General features: G+C 38.4%; 2 protein-coding genes and 1 long non-coding RNA gene across 13 annotated transcripts in view; 1 reads left to right on the forward strand and 2 right to left on the reverse strand.

Moving 5' to 3' along the window:
• Window positions 1-23,080, forward strand: part of HERC3 (HECT and RLD domain containing E3 ubiquitin protein ligase 3) — a 98,871-nt gene extending 75,791 nt beyond the window's left edge. For 10 of the 11 annotated variants that reach the window (XM_025046005.1, XM_015588453.2, XM_025046004.1 and 7 more), the window contains 3 exons: window positions 18,962-19,145; window positions 19,374-19,476; window positions 21,355-23,077. In XM_025046005.1, coding sequence (XP_024901773.1) covers window positions 18,962-19,145; window positions 19,374-19,476; window positions 21,355-21,563 — 496 coding nt within the window. In that variant the 3' untranslated portion in view covers window positions 21,564-23,077. Of the gene's footprint in view, window positions 1-18,961; window positions 19,146-19,373; window positions 19,477-21,354 lie in introns of all 11 variants that reach the window. The other variant, XM_006910723.2, reaches the window with a different exon arrangement.
• On the reverse strand, window positions 6,713-9,593 carry NAP1L5 (nucleosome assembly protein 1 like 5). Its single transcript, XM_025046006.1, has one exon. The coding sequence runs from the start codon at window positions 8,848-8,850 to the stop codon at window positions 8,293-8,295; it is 558 nt and encodes a 185-aa protein (XP_024901774.1). The 5' UTR covers window positions 8,851-9,593; the 3' UTR covers window positions 6,713-8,292.
• On the reverse strand, window positions 19,473-27,423 carry LOC107195593. Its single transcript, XR_001516779.2, has 3 exons — window positions 27,308-27,423; window positions 26,482-26,534; window positions 19,473-21,128 (listed from the first exon to the last, which is right to left on the reverse strand). It is a non-coding gene; the product is annotated as an uncharacterized LOC107195593 (long non-coding RNA).
• Between the last annotated feature and the right edge of the window lie 365 nt (window positions 27,424-27,788).

Here is a 27,788-nt window from a genome sequence, read left to right on the forward strand (position 1 = left end):
AGGGTGCAGACTGTAGAGCAGGGTGGAAGGGGAATAGTTCCATTTTGGATATGTTGATTTTGACATATCTATGTGATACCCAGGTGATATTTAGAGATAAAAACTTGCATGCATTTCAAGAGAGAAGCCTTATATGAATATTTTATTAAGTTACTTATGCCAGCCTCAATCAGTGAATTTGAGTCTCTTACAACAAGAAGCATAAAGAAAGAAGTGGTGAAATAAAAAACAAGGACAGGAAAAATGTGCATTCTTAGAGGAGCTATATATATCAGAATAGAAGGTAGACTCTTGAAGATTTAGGGATCATTAGCACATTGGCTGGAGTTAAAGCCCTTGGCATAAAGAAGTGGTAAGACTTTGGAGAGAGATGGGAGGGTTATGAGTGAGGGAAGCCTTCACAGAAGAAAGCAAGCCTTCATTTAAGCTGTGGTAAAAGGTACAGATGTAGAGAAGCTGGATGCTGTTTTTAAGCATGTTGGGAAATTAAAACCAGTTCGCTCTAGGCTTTAGTTGGCTTCCTACTGGAAATAATTGCAAAGATGCAAGCAGAGATCCTATGAAATTTACTTTGTCTGAGCGATCTGCCTTGACTTCCTCCCATAAACCTTCCCTTTTGAAAATAGGAACAATAGAAAAACTGACAGACTTCCTTTTCCACCCTTTTACATTCTTAAAGACAGAAGCCAACATGGTCTAATGTAATAGTAACTTTTTGTCACGTAAACCTTTCAGACTATCTAGGAAGCCTTAGCTTTGGAGAAAGTGTGACTAGAATACCAGAATTAAGTGAAATTGTGCAGAAGTTGCCACATACCCAACAAAAATGGCTTCAGATGGTGAAATTATCTTGGCTCTAGGAACATAATATAGAGGCTATTCTTGACTCAAGTAGTTGTTTCAATCAAAACTCTTACTTGATAAAAATCTCTTGGCACTAACAGCACTGTTGTTTCTTTATGTAACATTGGTACTTTATTAACAGCATATGATTTACTTTAAAAAAAATAAGAACAGGTGTATTATTCCGTACAATCTGGTAATGTTTTTAGAATTGAGAAATTTATGACAAATCAGAAAGTGGATTTGTCAGCACAGATGATTTCTCTTCTCTCCAAGTTCTGATGTTCAGTTTATAACATATATACATATGTATGTATGTGATACATTATAGAGCATTTAGTCTTTCAAAAAACGTTTGGGCTTTTGCATCATTTCAGATAAAATAATGAGTGCACCATTTGTTAGAAGCTTTGATTGATACACTGGTTGGGAGAAAAGAATGATCTAGTGTAGGCATTGGCAGTGTGTGTGTGATGTAGTCTGCAGTTGAGACAGTTGTTGGGACAAAACTCTTTCTATAATTTTATAAAATTATTTCTCTTAGAGTATTTTTTGTCTCTGCATTTTTTGTTCTCTCTGGGTTGAGTTTTTCTCTTTCTGTTTCTCTATCTCTTTCTCTTCTACTCTCACTGTCTCCCCTTATTCCATAAACATTTCTTTGAATCAGCAATTAAATTGACTCAATAGTTGAGAGGCAAACTATGTACGAATACTGACCTATAACACAATTTGTTTAGAGCAATAAGCTGCTCTCATTTGCAGCCATAAATGAAATATGAAGACACAATTGAGTGGTTAAATCTGAAGGAGTTCAGAAAAATCAACTTGGACAGAAGGGTCTGAGAGTAGAGATACGGGAGAGAGCTGGGAAGCATACTAAGATTTGAATATTAGAAAGTAGAGAAGAGGACATAATAACAGTGAAAGGTTCTCTGTAAAGTGATGGCTGAGTCTTGTTATTTCTGCAGAGGACAGTGAGTAGTGAGTGAGTGGGGTGTGAGCGTGGATAGGGGACATTGCTGAGAGAAGCTTCATTTTAATGTCGAATCCATAGTTGCTTAGCTGGGAATTAGATTGTAGAATCTGAAAATTAGAGAAGTTCAGACTTCATTCAGCAGGTAATAAGAAGCCATCGTTGGTTTGTAAGCAAAAGAGTAGCATGTTAGAAGTGAGCGAGTCTGTGGCACACTTCCTTTTTTCACCTTCTCTTTTCCTTTCTCCACTGTTTATATTTGTTGCTGACACATACTCCCTCAGGGACATTACTGAACCCCATGAGTGGTGCTCCGAATGAGTGAGGAGAACATGCTTTATTTAAAAGGCATGTGGGTTCTTTTTCTCTTACTTTGCAGTTACTTGCCCCTAGTTGACATCAGGGCTGCTCCTACAGAAAAAAAAAATTTGATAAGGATATTCTGACAACACAAAGATTCCTTGAAAGACAGCGCATAAATTCAAGAGGGTAAAAGAAGGAAACCTACATTATCCTTTTACTTGTATTACTGTTACCATGGCTTTCTTAAGGCTTCAGAAGTTTTCAAGTCTTTGTACAGTAAAGAGTGCCATAATTTTAAATATTGTCAGGTAGAAGGGGAGATTCCTATTTTTATTGCCAGTTCCCTTGAGATTCAAGGATAGAACAGCCTCTGTGTTGGGTGAAGTTAGGTTTTGGCTTTTCTGGGCCACAAGCACTGTTTTGAGTACCCACTGGCCTCACCCACACTGCTTTAGGCACTATTGTACATGCCTCTGTACTTGTTGACGGGAGGCAGACCCTATTGCTATCACACAGTTACCTGTTGGACAGACTTCCAAGAACCTAGTGTGGTTACTGCCACATTACTTGCTAATGCTGTCTTGTTTAGGGACAATCTTAAAAAGACATGAGTGACTTTTTTTTTTTTAATGGTGCAAAAAGCAGAAATCTTATCAGCAAAACATGTTGAGATCCTGGTAAGAAAGATTGTATATGATTGTAAAAGATTAATCATTGCAGCTGCCCTTTCCTTTTGTCTGTTGTTATATGCCACACATAATCTCATCACAAGGGGTCCTTTTTGGGTATTTCTTAGATCAGTCTAAGAAAATTAAATGAAAGAAATATAAGAGTAATACCTGCTGGATTTTGAACTTGGCAGCTATGTACAGATATGCTGGCATTGAAGCTATTTTCATTGAGTTAATAGTAAGATATTTACTGTCACCGCTGCCCTGGAGGAAAATGACAGAAGGGTACCAATTCTGTATCCATAATTAGTTATATTCCATTAGGTCTTAAAAATACATTCTATCCCTGGACAAGAGCTGCAGAGAGTCAAATGAGTTGTAGCATTCAGGCAAAAGAACCCCATGGGTAATTGCTAGTGGCCGCATCATAGCCAAAACTTGCTACAGCTGGTAGTCATATCTGGGTAATACTGTATTACATGGCTACTCATGGTTAAGTATTTCTCACACTCTATAACATGGCATTATTACCATTAATGAAAAACTCATATGTCATTCTAGATTCCCCAAATTCGCCTCAATTTAATGCAATCAAGTTAAATGTAATCAATATCTTCTCTCATGTCCCCTATATTAAAAAAGAGGTGGGGAGAGGATGGAGAGATTAGTAAAAAGACCACACAATAAGAAATGCCAAGCTTAAGGTAAGTACTCCAAAGGATACCTAAACCTGAGTATAAAGCAACATGACATGACAAACACTATAGTTCCTTAAGATTTACTGAAGTTTGGACTGCTTACAGACTTCAGTTGATCTCTTAAGATACAGTCTGTGAAAGTTGTAATCTTTAAGATCTGCATTGTATTTGCGCTGACTATTATTAGGAACAGCAGATAATTAAATGCCAGTAACATTTCTTGAGAGCTTATGTGCATCAGGCACTAGTCTAAGTACTTCACATGTACTTAGAATTCCTTTACACTTTATGGATGAAGAAAACTGAGGCATAGAGAAGCATAAGTCACTTGTTCAAGGTTACACAGCCAGAAGTCCAGGATTCAAGAACAGAGCCAGAATTTAAAGCCAAGCAGTCTGAGCGAGAGCTTGTGCTCCAGGAGCATCAGCACACTGCCTGTAAGAGGCCAAGACAGGGCTCCAGGGTGTCTTTTACACACCCCCGCCCACCAAAGACACATGACTTTTGAAGAGTTTGTTGTTTTCTTTTACACAGACTATGTAATTTTTTTAAAAAACAAAGTTGGCATAGTTAAAAAATACTATGATAAAATTGTATGTCTGAATTTTTAAACTTAGGTCCAGACAGTTCAAAGCACTCATGGATACCCTTAATGGCTGCACAGTCTGCCATGTGAATGTGTATTTTCTAGTCTTTCACTTTCAGGTATTTGGCTTGTTGCTATGTTCTTTGTATTTCTCTTTTTCGTCTATTCTTCATTTTTAATAAGACTGTATGAAACATCTTTAGTTATAAAGCATTGTTTGCCTTTAAAATTGCTTTTTAGTGAAAGGCCCCAGCGGTGAAATTGAATTAGTGTATATCATTTCGAAGCTGTTGATATTTTTGCTAAATTGATTTTTTTAATGAATTATACCAGCTTATACATTAACATCAATGTATGAGAGTATCCATTTTACCTAATTTTTACACTATTTTCTTTAAAAAATATCTAATTTTATAAAGAAATTTGATTTCATTTGCAAAATTGTATTACTTCCATATGTTGGTTGCTTTACATATGCTACACAGCACTGATCCACTTTACTGATGGTTACCTCTAAAATATTTTTGTTTAAAAAATGTGAATTAGTTAGAAGCGATGGTTGCATAACATTGTGAATGTACTAAATGCCACTGCATTGTTCATTTAAAGTGGTTATGTTTTGTGAATTTCACCTCCATACGAAAAAAGTGTATACGTGTGAGCATGTGCATATGTTTCCGTGTATGCGCTGAGTATAAACTGTTAGGCAGAGAGAGCTGCTGTGCCCTGCTTGGGCAGTGAGCATCAGTACGCTGCAGTTTTCTGCAGAATGCTCTTGGAGACTGAGTTTAAATGTATGCACATTGCCTTTCTTTCTGCCAGTTATTTTGTGCGTTGCTTACTAATTTGAGCTTAGATTAAAAATGGTTGATGAATGATAGTATTTGACCTGCCTTGGAAGGAAGGTATCCTGCTAGACATTAACATGCAAGTTTTATGGCTGCCTGAGGAATGATCAGATAAGCACTGCAGGAAACAGAGGGTAAAGATCAATCCAGTTAGGAAATGGTGGAAATCGCTTGACTTTGTGATAAATGTGCCTGTATCCTGGGAAAATTGGCCAACAGTGTTATGAAGACAGGTAGTTAGAAAACCCTATACATAGCTAAAGTCGTGCAAGTGAAAGAAAAATTGCTGCCCAGAGCATACAGCTGGGAACGCATATACTCCAGACCTCCCTGGAGCCCTGGTCCACATAGTACCACCCTGTCAGGACAGGTCTCTGCCCCAAGGGTTACAGTATTTCCTCTTTTTAAAGTAGTTCTTTATGTATTCTCTATTGGGACTAAATGATTTTCACATAATTTGTATTAACTCTATTATATTAAGACTGTTAATTCTTTGCCATCCATATTTATTGCAGGTTCTCTGTTGTTTGCTTTTGAAAATGAGTGTTTGTTATGTTTAAATCTTTATAATTTATTATTTTTTGTGTTTTTATGTTTGTTGATTATTGTTTTTTTGGTTTTATATCACTTTAATCTTAGCCTTTCCCTGTCCAGTAATTGCTAAATATTTAATGTATTTTCTTTAAAAAAAATTTTTTCAAGTCCATATTCTAAGGTAAAAATCCAAATTGTTTCCATATTGCTAGTTTTCTTAGCTATTTTTACAGGTAACCATTAGGGTAATGAAGTTCCAGTTGTAGTTTGGGTTTTGATTAGAAGTGTGATAAATTAAAAGTTAACTTGGAAAGAACTGACACTTTTGTATATTTAATCTTACCATTCAAAGGCCCATTTTACATTTCTTTGTATATATGTTTACATATTTTTATTAGAAGTTTTTATAAATATTTTGATTTCTTATTGTACTGTGTGAGAGCTTCTTCCCTATATTTTTATCATTAATAGTGCCTAGAAAGAGTTATTGGTTTTTGTGTATTTATCTGGTAACTGGTCAGTTCCTCATACTTATTAAATGTAATTTCAGTTGATTCTTTTCGGTTTTCTATATATAATCACATGTCTGAAGAAAAAATTTTACCCAATAATTATGCCCCTTAATGTGTTATTCACTTTTGTTTTGCTGGCTCTAGAAAAATGTTAAATGACAACATCTTATTCCTAGAGATAAGAAATGAATATTGAATTTTATTGTTTTTTTGTTTTGTTTTTGCTTCTATTAAGATAATCATATGATTAAGATAACCACTGACTTTTTAACCATCGACTTCCTATGTTATATATTACTTTGATTTTCTCTGTTGGTTGGCCTGGCCCTAAGGAGAATTAATATTACCTTAGGGTTTTACTAAACTAATGCCATTAGCAACAGGTCAGAGCTACCTTCCATTCCCTCAGGTAAAGCAGTCTAATTTTGCTGCTGTGCAATTTTAACACTTAAGGGAAATGGAAGAAAGTGCACCTAAGTTTTAAAAATTCTTTGGCAGCTTTAATATTTTTGAAAATTAGTTTTACTTTATTCAGAATGCCCAAATGCAAAGTTGAAATAGCCTTTATTACATATTCATAATGTCCCATTAAAGTCATTTATCCTTTCTGGGAGGAAGTCTAAACCTAATTTTATATTGAAGAAACCAAAACCAAGACAGTTTACAGAATCTCCTGTGTTTCTGAATTAAAAGCTACCGCCCTTTTTCTGACAATAAGGAATCGTAAACTTAAGAATATAATAATGTCCATCTTCTACCCTTTTGTAACTGTGGGAGAATGGGGATTGAATTTCCAATCAGTGTCTCTATATTTCATGTAATAATAACTGAACTTTCTTGAGCACTTTCAGATACTGTTCTATGGGCTTTGTGTGTATTAACTCATTATTGTCCATAATAACCTGTGAGGAAAGAGAGTATTATTCCTCCTTATATGAGGAGAAAGTGAACATATATTAACTGAATTGCCCAAAGTTTATTGCTAATAGGAGCCAGAGCTGGGATTTGATTCCAGGCAGGCACAGTATCAAGTCCTTTGTTTTTCGAAAATACTGTTTTATTAACACCACAGTGGTAAACAATTTTATGCTTGTTTCTTTATACATCACCGGATCACACATATTCAAAACCCACAAAGAAGCTAAAAGTCTTTACATTAAATGTGTCCTTCCTAAAAATCCTTAACTATATGCCAGTCTGTCCTCAAGCAGTAAAATTTGATTTTGCACCATTTTATATTTAATATATCACATTTACATAGCAAAATAATGAAGGCACAGCTAATACAAACAAACTTAAACCCTTTCTACTTCTGAGCTTGGGTAGGGACACACATTTGGGTTGGTTCTTCAAGTATTTTCTCCAAACATTAGCTTCAGTGAAGAGTTCTGATAATTTTCACAGCTACATTCTAAAAGCTACATGACAAAAAGACATCACAAGGATCAAACTACATAACACCGGATACACATGCTTTACAGAATCTGCTACATTCTATATCTCTTTAAGAAATTAAGATTTCTAAAATGCTAGTAAAGGGATTTAATACTTAAACATTTGGGGTTTTTTTCAACACTTCTGTAAATAGACACTACCAAGAGAACACATAATCATGAGACTAAGTAATGAACACATATGTTGACAATATTATACAAGTTATACACCCTCCTTTTCAGAACCATGTTGTTTCTCTGCATTCAGGCATTCAAACATTCTTTAGAATTTGAAGTGGCAGTTTTCCAGGCCTCATTAACAGTACTGTCATGATCTCCATCACAGCCTTCCTCCATACCATCACTCTTCTCTGAAGTGTAAAGCTGATGTCTGGGTTACAAAAGCAAAGTCTTATAGATGAGTTTTTTCTTGAGTTCTACTTTTTCTGCACTGGAAAATTTCAGAACTAAAGAAATCGAAGAATTAAGCACTGAGAACATGTTCAGTCTTGGCTTGGGTGTTCCGTGTGTAGTGTGATGATAGTGTGATGAATGGGCTTTAAAGTGACATTCTTTACTTCACATCTACTTAACACCCTTAATAAGCCTCGGTTCCTGTCCTCACAGAAGAGACCATGAAAAAAATCATTTTTAATTTAACTCGTTTTCTTCTACACCTTTTGATATATTTGTGTTCAAAATGAAAAGAAAATTTGAAATGGTCTGGCCAGGATCTCCGATTGCTTCAATTTATTTTTTTTAGGAATGTCAGAATTGATTTACATTGTATTTTGGTCCAAAACCTGAGCCTTTTTAAGTTCACCAATATTCAAAAAAAAAAAAAAATCAGTTTTCTTCGTCGTCATTCTCCTCTTCACTTTCTGCCCCCCCTTATTTCCTGGCGTCATCGGGCACCGCGGAGTGGGGACCCTCGTCTTCGGCAGCCGCAGCCTCTGCCGCAGTGTCCTCCTCCCCTTCCTCGTCGTCCTCCCCCTCCTCTTCGTCCTCATACTCTTCCTCGTCGTCCCCCTCCTCCTCACCCTCCAAGGTCCATGCACATCCCTCCATCTCACCAGTGAGCTCCTGGATCTTGGCGAGTAAGGGCTTGTAGATGTCATTATACTTTTTCTCCAGAGCCTGAAATTCCTTATCAAATTTGGCTTCTATCTTATCGCATCGCTTCTGCAGCTTTTTGAGGGCCAGGACTCGGCATTTCACCGAGTTAGGTAGGCTCTCGATAAAGTCGTTTTTAGGCTTTGGCGCATTCTCCGCAGGAGTCTGGGGCTCCTCCGCTGTCTGACGGGCAGCGCTGTCAGAGTCGCCGGCTGCGCTGTCAGGGTCTCGCCGCTGCGCACCGCCTTCCGCCATTACCTCCTCCGCCGTCCCTGCCGCCTCCGGCGCGGCCGCCTGGCTCGGCTCCGCAGGTGCCTGGTTCTCCGAGTCGGCCATGGTAGAGAAGCAGCAGAGGTCTAGGTAGCTCTGGCGGAGACCTGCGCCTGAGCTGCACCAGAGCAATCTTGCGGATGCGGCAAGTGGCGGTGACGTCGGCCGCGGCGGTGACGTTGGCCATGGCCCCGCCCTTTCAGCTCGGGTCCTGGACTGGCGCGATAGGATCCGCTGATGGTCGTGCCCGCGTATTGCGCCAGCTTCCTCCTGTTGCTACCCTGGCATCGCAGCTGACGTCAGAACCCGTCGCTTAGACACCTTCCCCCAAGTCTTCCCACCTGCCTGCCTTGCTGTAAAGCCGAGCCGGGAATGGCAGCAGGTGTCCGGGACACTTTTTCAGGAGCTGCTTGGACCACCCAGGTCCTTACATCTATCAAGACACCTGTTTTGGCTTTTGTCTGTATCATCCTATAGCTGGCATTAGTCTGCCTTGGTAGGGTATCTCTGGCTTACTCGTGTGGAGTCAGCTTTGATCACCTCTCACATTCTCCAGATTACTTTCAAGAAAGTGGACAAACGGGAGAACTGACTCCATATCACCTTCTTTGAGACCTGGGTACATGTATGTGGATAGGACAGCTTGCATGTCCTTCTGCCCACCCAAAAGCCCCCCACCTCTGCTCTCCCTGCCCTTAGCTATGTCTTAGCCTAGTGGTATATATACTGGTGGCAAGATCATTCAGCAATATGGGTCCTGGAATCAGTTTTGGAGCTATTTGGGTAGGAAACCTCATGACACCGGGTATTCTGGAATGTGTTCTAGAAGGTTCCTCAAAATCCCTGGCCTGTGGGGAGGAATAAGGCTAGAGGAGGGCCAACGAGAACATGGCCCTCTAACGCCTGAGGCCCAGGGCAAGGCTTTATTTAGTATGTATTGAAGACGAAGTATATATTGTATTTAGTATTGAGGTTCTTTGGGGACACGCAGACACACGTGTACACAAAGATCTTGTCCCTAAGGCACTCCACAGTTCATCTGCTCTGCGAGTCTTGCTTATGATTTGTATCTGAGAACATTGAAAACAATCTTGAATAGCGAACTCTTGTGAGTAGATATTTTAGTTCCTTACCTTATTTATTAAACAAAAAACGACAGCTTCTTGAATAAGGATGAGGGGACATATTTTCAATATAGAAGACCATTCCTCAAGAATGTTTTCAAATTCAGCATTACTGATTTCAGTGCTTTTCTTTCACTGTATAGGGACTTGCTGAAGCTTTTCCATCAAGCATATGAATGTTAATAAATTATTCCCCAAAGTACATTTGGTGCTATCTTTTAGTTCTTATGAATATTAGTTATGATATATAAAACACTCAGTGCTGACATACTGCAAGCACTTAATAAGTGTTTTGATTTTTTTTTACAAAATATTTCATTCATTAATATGCAGAAGCAATCTGTAATAATCCTCTTTTAGAAAAAAACATCTTTGTGCTCTTCTCCAGAGAAAGTAATCATATAGAATAGACCCAATATATTTCCATTAGCAAACCCTAGTTTTTTTATGTACTTGTGATTCCTATTATTTCTTAATTCTGTTCTAGATAATTTACTTTCTCCTTCCCTGTTACCATTTGTGATGACTGAGTTTTATTGTTCATGCTGAACTTTCAGTCTTAGCCCTGACTGAATTTAATGTAATAATATATCTATATTTAGTTGGCTGACACTATACATATTCCATATACCACCCATGTAGTCCATGTATCATCTCTCGATGGCTGCAGCTACCTTGAAGTTAGGAATGCTTGATCTCATTTTAAAGATAGAGAACTTAAAAGCAGAAAAATAAAGTGAAATAAATATTCTATTACTATATCTATCACTAGAGTGGTGAAACAGGCAGAAACCAGGTCCTCTAACTCCCATAGTATGGAAGGTGTGATAAACTTAAAAAATTTTTTCATTCAAATCTACTTGACTAACTTAAATTGCTCAAGACAACCAGGATGTGCTCATCTTTTAGTATTTTTATGTTCTCAACTTAAAAAAATCTTGAAATGTAGTGTTAAGCTAGGCTATTTATTTAAATCTTTTATTGATATAACATGTATAATAAAATTCAGCCTTTTTAGAGTGCTTTGACAAATACAGCCTTGTAAATACTATAGTAATTGAGATGTAGAACAGTAACATCATCCCTCCAAATTCCCTCATGGTTTTCTCCTTACTGCCAACCCTGGTGATCACTGATCTGTTTTCCATTTCTATAATTCCGTCTCTCCCCCCACCCCAGCCCCCGCCTGCCCCTAGAATATCATATTAATAGAATGTCTGTGTAGCCTTTTGAGGATGGCCTTTTTCATTTGGCATAATGCTTTTGAGATTCATCTGTGGTATTGTGTACATTAGTAGTTTGTTCCTTTTTATAACTGAGTAATATCCCTATCTGAGTCGTTTCCAGTTTTTTGTGATGATAAATAATGCTGTGATTAACATACCTCTACAGGTTTCTGTGTGAATGTAAATTTTCCGTTGGGTAAATATCTAGAAGTGGTAAATGTAGGTTTAACTTTTTAAGAAACTTCCACACTGATTTGCAGAGTGGCTGTATCATTTCGCTTCCACACCAGCAATGTATGAGAGTTGCAGTTGTTCCACATCTTCACCAGCATTTGCTATTGTTGTCTGTCCTCACCGCCCCCCATCTAGTAACCGTGTATGGTATCCTTAATGTTTGAAAATCAGTATCTTCCAGTGTGCTTATGTGTCATTCATCTATAATCCTTAAGTCTTTTCCTCTGTTTTCTGAATTGAGGTTTTATTAATTTTTAAATGTTTTTAAATATTCGGGACACAAATTGTTTGTGAGATGTTTTGTAAACATTTTCTTCCTGTCTGTGGCTTGTTTTTTCATTTTTGTAACAACGTCTTCAAAAAGCAGAAATTTAAAATTTTGATAAATTTTTCTTTTATTGATTTTTCTTTTATGGATTGTGTTTTTAGTGTCGTGTCCAAGAAATCTTTGCCAAATCCCAGGCTATAAAGATTTGTTCCTATGTTTTCTTCTCAAAGTTTTATAATTTTAAGTTTCACATTTATACTGTGATCCATAGTAAATTAACTTTTATATAGGTTTGAGGTGTATGGCTATATACTTTTTGTGTATGGATATTTTGTTGCTCCAGTACCATTTATTGAAAGCACTGTCCTTTCTCCACTGAATTGCTTTTGCATATTTGTCAAAAGCTAATTGAATGTGGGCCTGTTCTCTATTCTGTTGCATTGATTAATGTGTCTGTCTTTTTACCAATACCACAGTTGGTAACCGTAGCTTTATAATATTTAAAGTCATGATATTAGGTAATGTGAGTCCTCTTAACTTTATTCTTTTTCAAAATTGTTTTGGCTCTTCTAGTTCCTTTGGCTTTCTGTATAAATTTCTGAATTAGTTCAACAGGTTTTAAAACGACTTTTACTAGAGTTTGGATTCAGACTTCTAAAAACCATAGGCCATGCATGTAGTACCTCCTCTTTTAAATTTATGTTTAAAAATTGTGTCACCTCGCTGAGTTGTCTCATTTTGTGTGTTTTATGGACTCTAGTGTAAACTGGGGCTGCAGAAACACACAGTTGTGAATGGTGTAGATGAACTATATCATGTTATCGAGTTTATCTTAGCACATTACAGTTTCTTATGAAGCTGTCACTTTGGAAGTGAAAAGAAGTAAGGCAGGGGGTAAAGGAGGGCACTTTGGTTAGATGGTTGGGAGCATAGATCTGTACTCAGACATCTGGCTTCAATTTCTGCCTCTGCCTTTATACTAGTTGTTTGTCTTAGATTCAGTACCGAAGTTGGAGTAATGATCACATCAACGTCAAAAAGTTGTCTTTTTCATGTATTTATTTTTATTGGGACATAATTCTCATACCATAAAACTTACTTGAAGGGTAGTTTTGAATATTAACCAAGATAGTGTACATCCAAGAACTTTTTGTAATGAACAGCACTTAGTAAAACACTCCATAACTGATAATGATTATTATTAATAGAATGTGTTGAGAGCAATACTAATTAACATGAGAGATTAGAGTCTATGTATTAGTTTGTTAGGGCTGCTATAGCAAAGTACCACAGACTAAGTGGCATAAACAACAGAAATTTGTCTCATGGTACTGGGGGCTAGAAGTCCAAATTCATGGTGTTGGTAAGGTTTTTTTTTGAGGCCTGTGAGGGAAGGAACTGTTCCAGGCCTCCCTTGTTGGCTTGTAAGTGTCTGCACCTTATGTCTCTTCTCATTGTGTTTCTTCTATGCATGTCTGTGTCTAAATTTCCCCTTGTTGTAAGGACACCAGTCATATCAAGTTAGGACCCATCCTAATAACCTCATTTTAACTTAATTACCTCTGTAAGACCCTGTCTCCAAAAAAGGTCACCTTCCAAGGTATTGGGGGTCAGGACTTCAGTATATGAATTTCAGGGTGACACAATCCAACCCATAAAACTCCATCCTCTGGCCCCCCAAATTCATATCCTTCTCACCTCTAAAGTACTTTACCCCATTCCAACATCCTCCAAAGTCTTAACCTATTCCTACATCAACTTTAAGTCTAAAATCATCTGTGATGGTGACTGGGCCATGAGGTGCCTAAATATTTGGTCATGCATCACTCTGGGTATGTCTGCAAGGGCGTCTCTGGATTAGATTAACATTTGAAACTGAGTAAAGGAAACTGAGTAAAGCAGATTGCCCTTCCTGATGTGTGTGGGTCTCATCTGATCAGTTGAAGGCCTGAATAGAGCAAAAGGCTGAGTAAGAGGTGCTTCTCCTGCCTGACTGCCTTTGAGCTGGGACACCAATTTTTTTCCTGCCTTTGGAAACATCTGCTTTTCCTGGGTCTCGAGTCGTGCCACCTTTTGGACTAGAACTACACCATCGGCTCTCCTGGGTCTCTAGCTTACTGACTATAGATCTTGGGGCTTATCAGCCTCCATAATTGCATCAGTTAATTCCTTATAAAATCAGCCAACCAATCTATCCCTCCTTCCCTCCCTCCCTCTTTCATATCCAAATTCAAGGCGTTGCCAGCGTTGTTGTTGTTGTTTCCTGAGGGCCATGAGGAAAGGAACTGTAGTCTACAGCTACAGAACTAAAGTCTATAGCTGTGAACCTATGAACCAGACAAGTTACCTGCTTCAAGATACAGTGGTAGGACAGACATAGGATAGACATTCCCATGCTAATAGGGAGAAATCAGAATGGGAAAAGGAGTCACAGATCCCAAGCTAGTCCATAATCCATCAGGATAAACTTCATTAGACTTTAAGGCTTGAAGAATAATCCTTTTTGGCTCTGCTCTGTCCTTTAGTCCTCTTCCTTGACCTGTGCCCATGGTGGCAGTGTTAGCCCCACCGGACTCTGATCTGCTTTTAGGGTTATTCTTTCCTTTTTCTTGAAAGATAACACTAGTTTGCAGCCAGTTAGCTCTGTTGGCTCATTTTATACCTGTAGAATCCCATAAGTCTGACAGCCTTCCTTTATTTTGTCCCATCTCTGCCCCTTTGGTACAAGCTGGCAGTGTTAGTGCAAGTAGAAAATTCTCAAAAACTCTATTGGCCTCACAGGGAATTCACGAGGGTCCAAACTCACTTACACATTTTTAGGTATTTGGTATTGTAGCACCCCATTTCCTGGTACCAAAATCTATATTAGTCAGGGCTCTCTAGAGAAACAGAATGAATAGGATATTTGTCTGTCTACCTACCTACCTGCCTGCCTATTTATAGATATTTTAAGGAATCTCATATGATTGTGGGGCTGGCAAGTCAGAAATCTGCGGGGCCGGCTGGCAAACTAGCATTTCTGACAGTAGTTGACATTGCAGTCCTTAAAAGGCAGTCTGGAGGCCAAATTCCTTCTTTGGAAGACCTCAGTCTTTTGAGGCCTTCAGCCAATGGATGAGGCCCACCCACATTATGAAAACTAATCTACTTTACACAAAGTCTTCTGGTCTGAATGTTAATCACATCTAAAAAACACGTTCATAGCAACATCGAGACTAGTGTTTGACCAAACAACTAGGTACCATAGCCTGGCTAAGTTGACACAAAATTAACCATTGCAGTCTGTAATAAAAAATCATGTTGATGGTATTTGGCTTAGGCAGTTGTACCAGAAAAATATTAGCTTTGCCTAATAGGTTTCAGGAAATTAGTGCATTAAATGCAGTGTGAGAAACTTTTAGCATCTATGGTTGAGATGTATAATAATCTTTATATGTCATGGCTTTTATTTTAAAAACTGACTACACCATTTTAAAGATGAGAAAACACAGGTTTAGTAATTAGCATACAGAACATAGCAGAGCCTGGATTTCAACCCGTCTGCCCCACTTATCCACTGTATTACATGGCCTATTGGTTAATTATTCATGTAGTTAGTGACTATGTAAAAATATTTGCTTGGAGGAAACCTAAAATGTTCAAATGTATATAGTTTATGAAGTATTATATTACAGTGAAGTATAAGTAGAAAGTGTCTTTATGATGTCAGATTTTTTAAATTTATTTTTTAAATTTGGATATAATTGACAACATTGTATTAGTTTTAAGTATAAAATAGTGATTCGTTATATTGCAAATATATATATTGCAAAATGATCATTATAATAAGTTTAGTCAACATCCATTACCACACATAATCTCAATTTTTTTTCCTTCTGATGAGAACTTTTAAGATTTATTCTCTTACCAACTTTCAAATATACAACACAGTATTGTTAACTATAGTCCCATGCTGTACATTACATGCCCAGACTTAATTTATCTTATAATTGGAAGTTTGTACCTTTTGACCATCTTCACCCATTTCACTCACACACAACCCACCCCGCCCAAGTCTGCCAACCACCAGTCTGTTCTCTGTATCTATGAGTTTGTTGTTGTTTTTGATGATTCCACATATGAGTGAGATCATATGGTATTTGTCTTTCCCTGTCTGACTTATATTACTTAGCGTAATGCCTTCAAGGTCCATCCATATTGTTGCAAATTGCAGAGTCTCCTTTTCTATGGCTGAATAATATTCCATTGTATTATTTTCTTTATCCATTCACACATTTTCTTTATTCATTCATCCATTGATGCACACTTAGGTTGTTTCCATGCCCTGGCTATTGTAAATAATGCTGCAGTGAACATGGAGGTATAGATGCCTTTTTGAGATAGTGATTTTGTTTCATTTGGATAAATACCCAGAAGCGGAATTGCTGGATCATATGGTAATTCTATTTTTAATTTTTCGAGGAACTTCTATACTGTTTTCCAAAGTGGCTGCACCAGTTTACATTCCCACACACATTGCAGAAGGGTTCTCTTTTCTCCACATCCTCACCGACACTTGTGATTTTCTTTGTCTTTTTGATGATAGCCATTCTGACAGATGTGTGGTGATACTTCATTGTGGTTTTGATTTGCATTTTCCTAATGATTAGCCATGCTGAGTACCTTTTCATGTCTATGTTGGCATCTGTATGACTTCTTTGGAAAAATGTTTATTCAGTTCCTCTGCCTATTTTTTAATCAAAAAAAATTTTTTTTGCTATTGTGTGCAATCTTTCTGTATTTCGGATATTAACCCCTCAACAGTATATGATTTGCAAATATTTTCTCCCATTCAGTAGGTTGCCTTTTCATTTTGTTGATGGTTTCCTTTGCTGTACAGAGCTTTTTAGATTGACATAGTCCCATTTGTTTATTTTTCCTTCTGTCGCTTTTACATTTGGTGTTAAATCCAAAAAATCATTGCCAAGACTATGTCGAGTAGCTTATCCCTATGTTTTCTTCTAGGAATTTTATGATTTCAGGTCTTACATTCAAGTCTTTATTCTGTTTTGACTTCATTTCTGAATATGGTATAAATAGGAGTCCAGTTTCATTCTTTTGCATGTGGCTGTCTCATTTTTAAAAATTTTTAGAGAAAAAATTTAAATACAGAAAAGTGCAAATAATAATATGATAAGCATCTTTATATCTATGATCCAGAGTAAACAGATATTGCTTTAGATTTTTTAATAAAATTTAAAAAATACCGATGCCATTGAAATTCCTCCTCTATAATCCCCTAAATCCCATTCTCCTGTTCCCACCCTCCTTTCTTACATAGACAAAACTCTTATTATGAATTTTATGTGTATTCTTTCATGTTTTTATACTTTTATATTAAATGTGTGTTAACATACATCTTTCACATACTTTAAAAAAATTAACACATTTCATATATATTATAGATATAATTTCACATGCATAAATAAAATTTCTTATCCATTAACAATATAATTATTGCTAACATTTCCAAAACAGCTTTGTTTCTAAGAACTTTACATGTATTAACTCATTTAATTTTTATAACAGTCTCATGAGTGATGTTCTTTTATTCTCTCCATTTTACAGATGAAGAAACTGAGGCACAGAGAGTAAATAACTTGCCCCAGAGTCACAATCTCTAAATGGCAGAGCCACTGCCTGATAGGTAGCGTTGTTTTAAGCGTTAAAAACAACTTATGTAAATGCTATGTTGTATTTAACATTTAAAAATTTAGTTTTCACTCAGAATTGTTGAGACTCTATTCATTTTGATAAATATAGATCTAGTTAATTTCATTACAGTGCTCTGAGTTATGGTTTTCATCATACGACTATACCGTCTTCATCCATCCTCGTAATGGTGGCTATTTAGTTTTATTTCTCCCACTTCTCCATATTACAAGAAAATGCTGCAGCGAACATCCCTGTGCTCATCGTCTTGTGCATTCACGTGAGAGTCTCTCTGAGTCAGCCACCTGATAGAGTAGTTGGGTCAAAGTGTATTTATATTTTCAACTTTTCTAGATATTGGCAACTTTTTCTCCCAGATGTTTATGTTGCATTTCACAGTTTACATTCCCCAGAGAGAGACTGAATATGCACACACACAATGGCCAAACCGTATATAAAAATAGAACTCTGACCTGTAACCTGCAGAAACCTGCCCAGGAAGCCAGCTTGCTGTCCCTGTCAATAACTTCTGTAACAGTCAGCCCCAAATGGCCAGGACTGGATTAATAACTGACAGCTTCTTCCAACTTAGGACCAATCAGAAAAGGTGAAATATGTACTCCTAGCGAATCATATAGGATGCTAGCTTCTAGTTAGCCCGCCTACAGCTTGCCCATGCCAGCAGCCTGTAGTCAAGGAATACTTGATGCCTTCCTTTTTTTCCACTCTAAAGCATTTTTGCCTTTCTGCCTGTTTTTGAGTCTGTTATAACATGAATGACAGTGGCTGACTCTTTTGCTATAGCTCTGAATCAGTCGCCTTTGCTTTTCTCATTTGCTTGATCTTTATTTCCATACTGGCTATATGTGGTTCTCGTTGTCATTTCATAGATTATCTTCCCATTAGCTGTGTATGAGGGTCCCATTTTTTCACATCTTTACCCATCATTGATATTCTGACTTTTAAATTTATGCCAGTCTAGTGGGTGAAATGAGAATTCACCCACTAGATATACTCCAGTAGGATGATATACTCCACAGTAAGAGAGTAAAATTCTAACTCTTTTAAATGGTAAACATTAAATAAGTAAATACATTTACAGTTTTTGTCTTAATTTGTATATGATTGATTATTAGTGAGGTGGAGCCATTGTATAAGTCAGTTCTTTCTAAGGGGCGGTTAAGGGATTCATAGAAAGGAGTTATGACATTGCCTTTTAAAATATGTGAGGAAATAAATATCAGACAGTGTTCGGCCTTATTTGTTTCTGAAGAGAGGGTAAGTAGCCTAGTAACATTATCTTAGACTTTTTCTTTTAAGCAAAAAACTTTTTTTCTCAATTAAGTTTTAAGCAGGATCATAAACAAAATGAAAACTGGAGTGCCTCAGGTAAAATAAAGTCAGTAGCACGGTTTTACCTACCTGACCTCCCCCCTGTTCCCAGATCACCCAAGACTCCTCCTTGGAACCCTAGGGCTGGGCAGTAACTTACATGATGCCTTAGGATGCCTCCTGGTATGAGAATTTGATGAAATTCCATTTTCATCACTCTCAAACTCAGTGTAGAAGGGGATCTGGATAAACTCTACAAGACTTTGTGCTAAATATACTCTGTTTCTTTGGTTTTCTGGCAGGCAGGAATTTGTGGATGCTTATGTGAATTACATCTTCCAGATCTCAGTTCACGAATGGTACACAGCTTTCTCCAGCGGCTTCCTAAAGGTGTGTGGTGGCAAAGTGCTTGAGCTCTTCCAGCCTTCAGAACTGAGGGCCATGATGGTGGGGAGCAGCAACTACAACTGGGAGGAACTGGAAGAGGTAAGCATCAAAGGTTCCATCTTTTTCCTCCCAGGAAGCAGCAGCGACCTTTGGGAGGTGTGCCTAGAGTCTGGTCTCCTTCCAAGCATTTTGTGGTTCAGTAGAATCTGGAGGCCTCCTGCATCTCAGTGGTTATTTCTTACTCTTGAATGCAAGCGGTATACAAATGTCCACTATAATAATCTTCTGTAAAATACATTTTTTTTCTTTTGTCTTTTTTTGGGGCAGACTGCCATCTACAAGGGGGATTATTCAGCCACACATCCCACTGTGAAACTATTTTGGGAAACATTTCATGAATTCCCATTAGAAAAGAAGAAGAAGTTTCTCTGTAAGTATCAATAATTTCAATATGGTATTTTCCACATTTTAGTTTTGGATATGGTATAGATAAAGTTCTAAGTCTTTTAAATGGTAAACATTAAATAAGTAAATATATTTATAGTTTTTGTCATAATGATGTCTCAGGCATAGTATAGGTTGTTAATCCATAGTTGTTGCCTAACAGGGCGGATTGCATGAAAGGAAGAAAAGCATCATTTCACTGATTTTCTGTTGCTCTAAAAGTGCTAGTTAGTTTATATATGTGATTTCTTTAAGTATAACGTTGATGAAATCTTTAGATTAGCCTCCTTTAGCTCTCTAGACTTTGACAATATTACAGTCTACTGCTGATATAACTTGAGATATATATAACTTGATTTATAGTAGCTTTATTGGGATATAATTTGCAAACCGTACAATTCACCCATTTAAAGTGTACAATTCTGTGGGTTTTAGTATATTCACAGGGTTGTCAATTTTAGACAACATCAGTCAACATCACTCAATTTTAGAACATGTTGTTCATCACCTCCAGAAAAAGCCCCATACCCATCAGCAGTCATTCCCTGTTTCCTCCTACCTCTGACCTCCTCGTCAGTCTGCTTTCTGTCTCTATGGATTTGCCTGTCTGGACAGTTCATATAAATGGAATGATACAATAAATGGTCCTTTGTGGCTAACTGGCTAACATTTGAGAATAATAATACATTCGAAAAGGAGAATGAAATTTAGTCAACATGAACAAATTCAGCCTTTTAAAAATAATTGTGTCAGTGTATAATCAGAGTCAGGAATTACCTAGTGAATAGTATAAAATGTTTATCCATTTTGAAAGAAAAAATAAGATTTGAAAGGCGGTCTCTTTTGCTTTATAAGAATAAGCACATATTAATGTAAGATTTACCCCCAGATTCTACTGTTCACATGGAAGAAATAGAGATCTTAAAAAGAGCCCCACTTCTCCTGTTTTCTAGGCTCTTGAGAAGCAACGGCATGAGAGTTGAATGACAGGTTAAGGTTTGCCAATGGAGTTTGTAGGGGTGTGACAAGAAGAGCTGTTGGTCCTAGGGACTTCCTTAAAAGAAGACATTTTCCTGTTCAGGGACCATGAGATTTATAGAGATTTTTATTAACTCCACAGATTTTGGCAAGAATATTTATATGTCACAGCCTCAGGTAATGGCAGGTTATTTGAAAGTGCTCCTTGACTAATGATTTCATGTAGTATAATATCCAGCAATTCAACCATGAGAGGCTTATCTAGTGTCAGAAAACAGGGAAAGACAGCTGGGTCCGTCTCTCTCTCTTTTTTTGCAAAGCCACAGTGTATGTCACAAGAGTGAAATGTCTAATGATGTCAGTGTCAGCTCTTCTGGTTTAAGAAACATGGAGAGACAGGGAAAGGAAAGGAAACAGATCATAATGGAAATTCACTAGCCAACGTGGTACAAGCACCGGACACTTAAGATATGAGAAGGCCTTGAGGTCACATCGTCTTCTTCCTGGTTTCCCGCTGAGGTCAGCTCCTTTTCTCCTATGTCAGTAATTTCTTCCCCCTTTGATTTTGTGAAGGCTTATGAGAGTTGTGAGGGCATACATTTGAGGGCATTTTGAGCATTTATTATTTGTGTCACTGTATAATCTGGGTCCAGAATTATCCTGTGAATAGTATAGAATTCTTATTAATATAAGAGATTTTGAAAGGCAGTCTCTTTAACTTTATAAGAATGAGCATATATTAATGCTATACATATTAGCACATGAAAGTGATTGTACTTCTCACAGGAGCCACAGGGTGTCGTGCCTTCCTCTCTGTTCCTAGGAGGACTGCTGAGAGCAGCTCCCCGTGTGCATAGCTGGTAATGCCAATTCCTTCTCTCCCTAGTGTTCCTGACAGGCAGTGATCGGATTCCCATCTATGGCATGGCGAGCCTGCAAATTGTCATCCAGTCCACAGCCAGTGGAGAGGAGTACTTGCCTGTGGCCCACACTTGCTACAACCTCCTCGATCTCCCCAAGTACAGCAGCAAAGAGATCCTGAGTGCACGGCTGACCCAGGCCCTTGACAACTATGAGGGGTTTAGTTTGGCCTGAGGCTCCCCAGCTTGCCCTTCCTTCCTCAGTGTCCACATTGAGGCCTATACAGAAAATCATGGGGAGTGAGCTCTATTTTTTTATTGTATAAGTAGGTTGGGACTTTTGAATCCTCAATCTGGTTGATGTGTTCCTGGGGTTGTAAGCAGTAGGCAACCTTCTAGAAAAATCAGTTTGGGGAGGGGAGGGTGGTGAAAACTTCGCTCTCTTATGGGAGGTGTTTTTCTTTTTAAACCAAATTACTGAGTGTTCCTTGCACTTGTGAGTATGTTTCACTCTGCTGGATAGAATGGCAGTGGATTTTTAAATTCTCATTTCCCAAATATCCCTCTAAGCTCTGATCTTTCCTCACAGTGCTTCCTTATCCTTCTCTTAACTCCTCATTCCTCTGCAATAATGGTTTTGACTGATCTGTCCTTTCATAACCGCACATGCAGAACGTTTCCTCTCTCTGCAGCCTGGGAAATGTCGCTGGCTTCTTGCAGCCCTACTCTAAGGACTAAGGAGGAGAGGACTACTTCAGAAATTCCCAATTCCAACCAGCTGAATCCGGGTCCATTACTTTGGCTGAACTCTTGAGAAATTATGGGAGCCTTTACGAACATATTTTATTTAAAAAAAAAAGTTATTGAGGGATTAGCAATCTCCTCATGGCTCTGCCTATTTCTGGACCTCCTTAAAGATGTGCAGAGCAGCTTAGCGTGGCAGCTGAGCCTAATTTTGTTTGTTGCTCAGCCAAGTCCCTTGGACAATAAGGTGAGGTGATAGGCTCCAACCTCTTCCCTTCCCTCGCTTTTGGAGCAAGTTGCGTTAATTTTTTTAAAGAGTATTCAAGAAGAGTAGAAATAAATTCTTGTCTTGTCCTTTACCACTTTCTCTTTCCTCTTTCTCCTCCCTTTCTCCCTTCTTCTTTACTTTTCTCTGTCACTTCATCCCACTCTTTGTTACCTGACTTAATGCTCCCTCCCTCTCCTTCTAGGGGATGCATGAAATCTATTTTTTTTAAATTTCTATTTAAATTGCAGAATTTCTACTCAGATTTTTTTCCTCTTCCTAATTGCTAAGACTTAAGGACATTCTTTATTATGGAACTTTTGTTTATTGCATTTGAAATGTTTGTTTACAATGGGATTTCAGGGGGGATTGTGTTTAAAGAAAATATATATATCTCTCAAAAATAATGACATGCTCAACCTTCATCATGGGATGATAAAATTCTACATGATCAAAGAATCCATGTCAATCTAATTTTAAATTCCTAGTAACTAGAGAAAAGACTTATTTATATAAAATGAGATATTTATGAACCGTGATATAGCATCCAATCTCAATGAAGGACTGTAGATTTTTGCTTTTTGTTTTTAAAACTTATTCCAATTGCTATATTGGTAGTTTTCCAGTCTTTATAATACAAGATTTAAAAAAAAAGATATACAGTTATATGAATTGTTTATTTTCTATGTATGTGCATATAGTTCAATATTACGCAATAAATTTGGTGTTTTAACTTAAAACTATTTCTTATTGTACTTGCAGAATGGGTAGCTTATTTTCAGTAGAAGAATTAAGTCACCTACCCAGGTAACCTAATAGAAGGTCAAACTTGGTTCCAGCCATAAGAATGTGGAACTAAGTGCTGGGGAAAGGGAGAGGAAAGCAGGAGGCAGGGTGCGGGAGCAGAGGGCGGGAAAGATGAATGGGAGGCTGTGAAGGTGGTGATGGATCAAAAGGCATTTCCCGTGGAGGGGGTGGCCTGAGCAAAGGTTCGAACATGGCATATCTAGAAGACAGTGAGGAACAATTTGATGGAGCATCAGAGGAAATAAAGTGGTAAATAAGACTGAGGAAGCAGGCTCAGCACTGGAACTTTAGTCGATAGTCAAGATTTGTGAAGATGTTCGGAACCTTGGGGTAGGAGACAGAGGCAGTGATCTGACTTGAGCATGGTTTTAAGAAGGTGCGGATGGAGGTACGTTTGGAAGAACTGGAGTGGAAAGGGCAGAGCAGAAAGACAGCAACTGAGAGCAGTGAGGGTGGCGGCCATGGAAATAGTATGTGAACAGGTAAAATGGCAGAAGTGGAGGCGATGGGAGCCTTCAAGGAAAGGAGAAATTAAAGGTGAATCAGAGACTTGTTAATCTAATGATTGATGCTCATTAGTCCATTTACACACACCAAAACTGTGTGAAATGCAGCAAAAAAGGATTTTCAATAGATGTTAAAAGCAATTGTAATGTATTGTTTTTACCAGATTTAAAAGATGGCTTAATGGTGGTACTGAGAACAGTAGCTTTCCATTAATAAGTTCCACTCAATAAACATTTAATAGCATTTATGTAAGTGCTAAGTTTGAGGGACATAAAAAGCGTATCTAATTTTGAATGGAACTAGCCATGTCATTTTGAATTTCTGGACCTTGGAATCCTCATCCATGAAACAAGGGGATTGGACCAGATAATTTCTAAGGTCCCTTTGAGCTCTAAAATCCCATCACAAGAACCATGCTACCCAATAAATACTTCTAAATATTTGTTGCATGAATGAACTTCTGTGCTGCTTCTAAAACACTATAATTTTCCTGGGATATTTATCTCTTCCTTTCATTTATTGCTTTAGAAAAAACTCTTCAGATAGGCATTTCTGGATTTACCTACCTACTTACCCTCCCTCCCCTTTGGAAGTTTGTCATCTACCATTTTAATGAAATGATTTGGCAACTTTTGGTAGGTGAGGTTCACTAAAAGTGTAACTAGGCGATTTAGCAAATTCTGACAGCTCCATCTACTCCACATGAAAGCCTTTTCATGACTTAATGATTCTCTTAATAATAGTGGAGAGCAAGGGTTGGCAAACTGTAGCCCATGAGTTTTGTTTTTTTTAAGGGTTGAAATTTTTAAAAGGATATGCGACAATGATTGGCCTATAAATAGCTCTCTCTTTACAGAAAAAGGTTTGCCAACCCCTGTGAGACCAGACTTGCAGGAATCACAATAACAGAGTGGGTAGCCTCACTGAGATCTTAGTTTGACACTGAACCAGAGAGAACAAGTGTCTGGGTCTTTCTCCCACAGGGGTAGGAAAATTAAGCTTTTCCTAACAGAAAGGAATACCAAGGTTTTGACTGTAATATTACCCCGTATTGTGTGCTGTGTGCCAGACCCTGTGCCAAATATTTGCTATGCACTGTGACCCTGTGCCAAACATTTGCTATGCACTGTCCAGTTTAATTGCCACCACTGCCCTCTTGGCTTTACCACTTACTGTGTGGCCTTGGGCAGGTTTCTTAACCAGTCTGTACATCATTTTCTGTTTAAAATGGGAATAGAAATAATGCTTACCTCATAAAATTGTTATGAGTTATTTCATGGGAAGCACACAGAACAATGCCTAGCTCGTAAGAAGCTCTCAGGAACTATAATTACCACAATTATCCTGATTTTTCACATGAAGAAATGAATGTTTAGAGAAAATAACTTGCTCACTGTCAGAAAGTGGTGGGACTTGGGCAGCTAGAGATGAGGCTGCTTAGTAGCCCAAGAAAAAGGGATGTAGCAGGTAACTTCCTTGATCATACATCTGCAAAGACGTTGCAATGTAGGATATCATAGCCACAAGATCAACAGTTAGACAGCTATCCATGAACAGAAACAGCTCTGGAGTCCATGTTGGCACCAAGCCAGCATTGCTTAGTGCCAAGAGGGAACTCCCAGCTAGAATGAGGTCTTCTCACTGGGAAAGGAGTGGGGTGAGCAACCAGTTTCCCCAGCCTTTTCGGGCATCCTACGAAGGTGCCACTTAAGTTTCATTCTACCCAGTGACTGGCAAAGCTGAGATATACATGGCTAAGAACTAGAAAGAAAAGCAGGGCCTACCAGAAGCAGGCACATAGCGGCTACATTCACAGCTCCCAGTGACCTCCTCTGCCGACATCCAACAGCTTTTGCCACTGAAAAAACCAACAGGCAGTCCAGCTGCTGTGGACTCCGCAGATTTCACCAGCTTTCACCCCACAGGTATTTGTTTTCACTGACATTAACTACCTGAGTCCCGACTTGCTCTCTTCTCACCCCACCCCCTGCTGGCTCTCCCTAGATCCCAGGAACCGCACCAGCAGCCAGCCCAGGCCTCTGCAGCTGTGCTAGTGCAAGGCACCAGCCTAAACTCCCACGGCTGACCCCCACCACCATGCGAGTGCTTGGGGCTAGCCCCTCAGCTGCGCACTTGCAGCCTGACACCTATCACTGGCCTCTATTGCTGTGCACATACCCAGGGGGAGACTGTGTAGCCACGGGAGAGCATGTCAACATCCAGGGCCCCACAGTTGCTTGTGGGTCTAGATCAAGTCCTGTCTTCAGTCACTGTGCTTACCTGCAGCTAGTCCTTCTTGCTGTGCACCTGCCTACACCCCTGGTCCAAACCTGGTTACCAGTCTCCACTGCCATGTGCCTGTGCCCAGACCAGCTGCTATGGTAGTGCACACTGACAGCCAGAGCCCTCGCAGTTGCCAGGGTGCCTACAGTTGGCCCCAGCCCTTGCTGCCAGCACTGGTGTCTACCACTATGTGTGACTACAACTCACCCCTGCCACTATATAAGCACCTTTAGCTGGCCCCTTCAACTTAGTGTGTGTATACCATTGGGTCTGATCACCACTGCTGCCTCTCCTACTCCCTATTTGTGGGACCTGGAGGTGCCACTGAGGACCCTGATGACCATTGCAGCCTCTGAGGATTCCCCAAAGCACTCGTCAAGGACCACACAGCTGATGTGGACTCCTGAGCCAAAGAGACATCATGTCCCTGCCCCCCGGACCCATTGCCGCCACATGTCCCTGCAATTGGCACCCTTCACCACTAGACCCAGCACACTACAGCATAATTGTTGTGTGCCCCCACGCATAGGTGAAAATCTTCACTTACCAAAGGCAGTTCATAAAGTCTGGAAGAGCTGACTCCTTCAAATGCACAGACACCTACACAAGAGTACAGAAATCATGAAGAATCAGGGAAACACGTCTCCACCAAGGGAATAAAGTAAACCTCCAATACCCGGCCCTGCAAAACTGGAGATCCAGGAATTGCCTGACAAATAATTCAAAGTAACTTCTATAGATGCTCAGAGAACTACAAGAGAACACAAAAAATTCAATGCCTGGAAAATAAAACAAGAACAAAATGAGACATACGAGAAAGAAATACAAAACATAAAAAAGATACAGATTTGAGGAATATAACTGAAGAATTTGATATAGATCTTCAACATCAGACTTGCACAAAGATAATCAGTGAGCTTAAAGATAGATTAATTAAAATCTAATCAGAGGAGTAAAAAGAAAAAGGAATGAAAAGGAATGAATACCTATAGGACTTATGGGACACCATTAAGAGAAATAATGTACACATAATTGGAGTCACAGAGAAGAGAGGAGAAAGGGATAGAAAGCTATTTAAAGAAATTATGGCTGAAAACCTGGGAGAGATTTGGACATTCAAGTTTAAGAAAATAATAAGTCGCTCCAAAACTTCAATCTAAAGTGATTTTCTCCAAAACATAATGAAATTGTCTAAAATTAAAAACGATTTTAAAGCAGCAAAAGAAAACATGTTCTCATATAAGGCCCCCCCCGCATAAGGCTATCAGCATATTTCCCAACAGAGATCTTGCAGGCCAGGACAGGAGAGAATGGGTGGGGTGATATATTCAAAGTAATGAAAGGAAAAAACCTTCCAACTAAGAATACCTTACCTAGCAAAGTTGTCCTTCAGAAATGAAGGTGAGATAGACTACCTAATAAAGGCTGCGAGAGTTCATCACCACCAGACATGGATTACAAGAAATGACGAAAGGAGTTCTTTAAGCTGAAATAAAAGGACATTAATTAGTAACATGACAATACACAACACATCAGTTAAGTATATAATCAGATTCACTATACTCTAATACTATAATATGGGAATGTGTTAACCATTTCACTCTAATATAAAGGTTAAACGACAAAAGTTAAAAATAGCTATAGCTATAATAATTTGTTAACGGATACATAATATATGTAAATTTTTACATCAAAAACAAAAAGGAAGAATAAAAGGGTAGAATTTTTGTATGCAAAGTTGAATTGTTTTCAGTATCAAATAGACATATCTATAAAATGTTTTATGTAAGCCTCATGATAGCCACAAAACAAAAACCTATAGTAGAGTCTCAAAAGATAAAGGGAAGGGAATCA

The sequence above is a fragment of the Pteropus alecto genome, unplaced genomic scaffold (genome assembly GCF_000325575.1).
Source record: "Pteropus alecto unplaced genomic scaffold, ASM32557v1 scaffold63, whole genome shotgun sequence".
Lineage (NCBI taxonomy): Eukaryota > Metazoa > Chordata > Mammalia > Chiroptera > Pteropodidae > Pteropus > Pteropus alecto.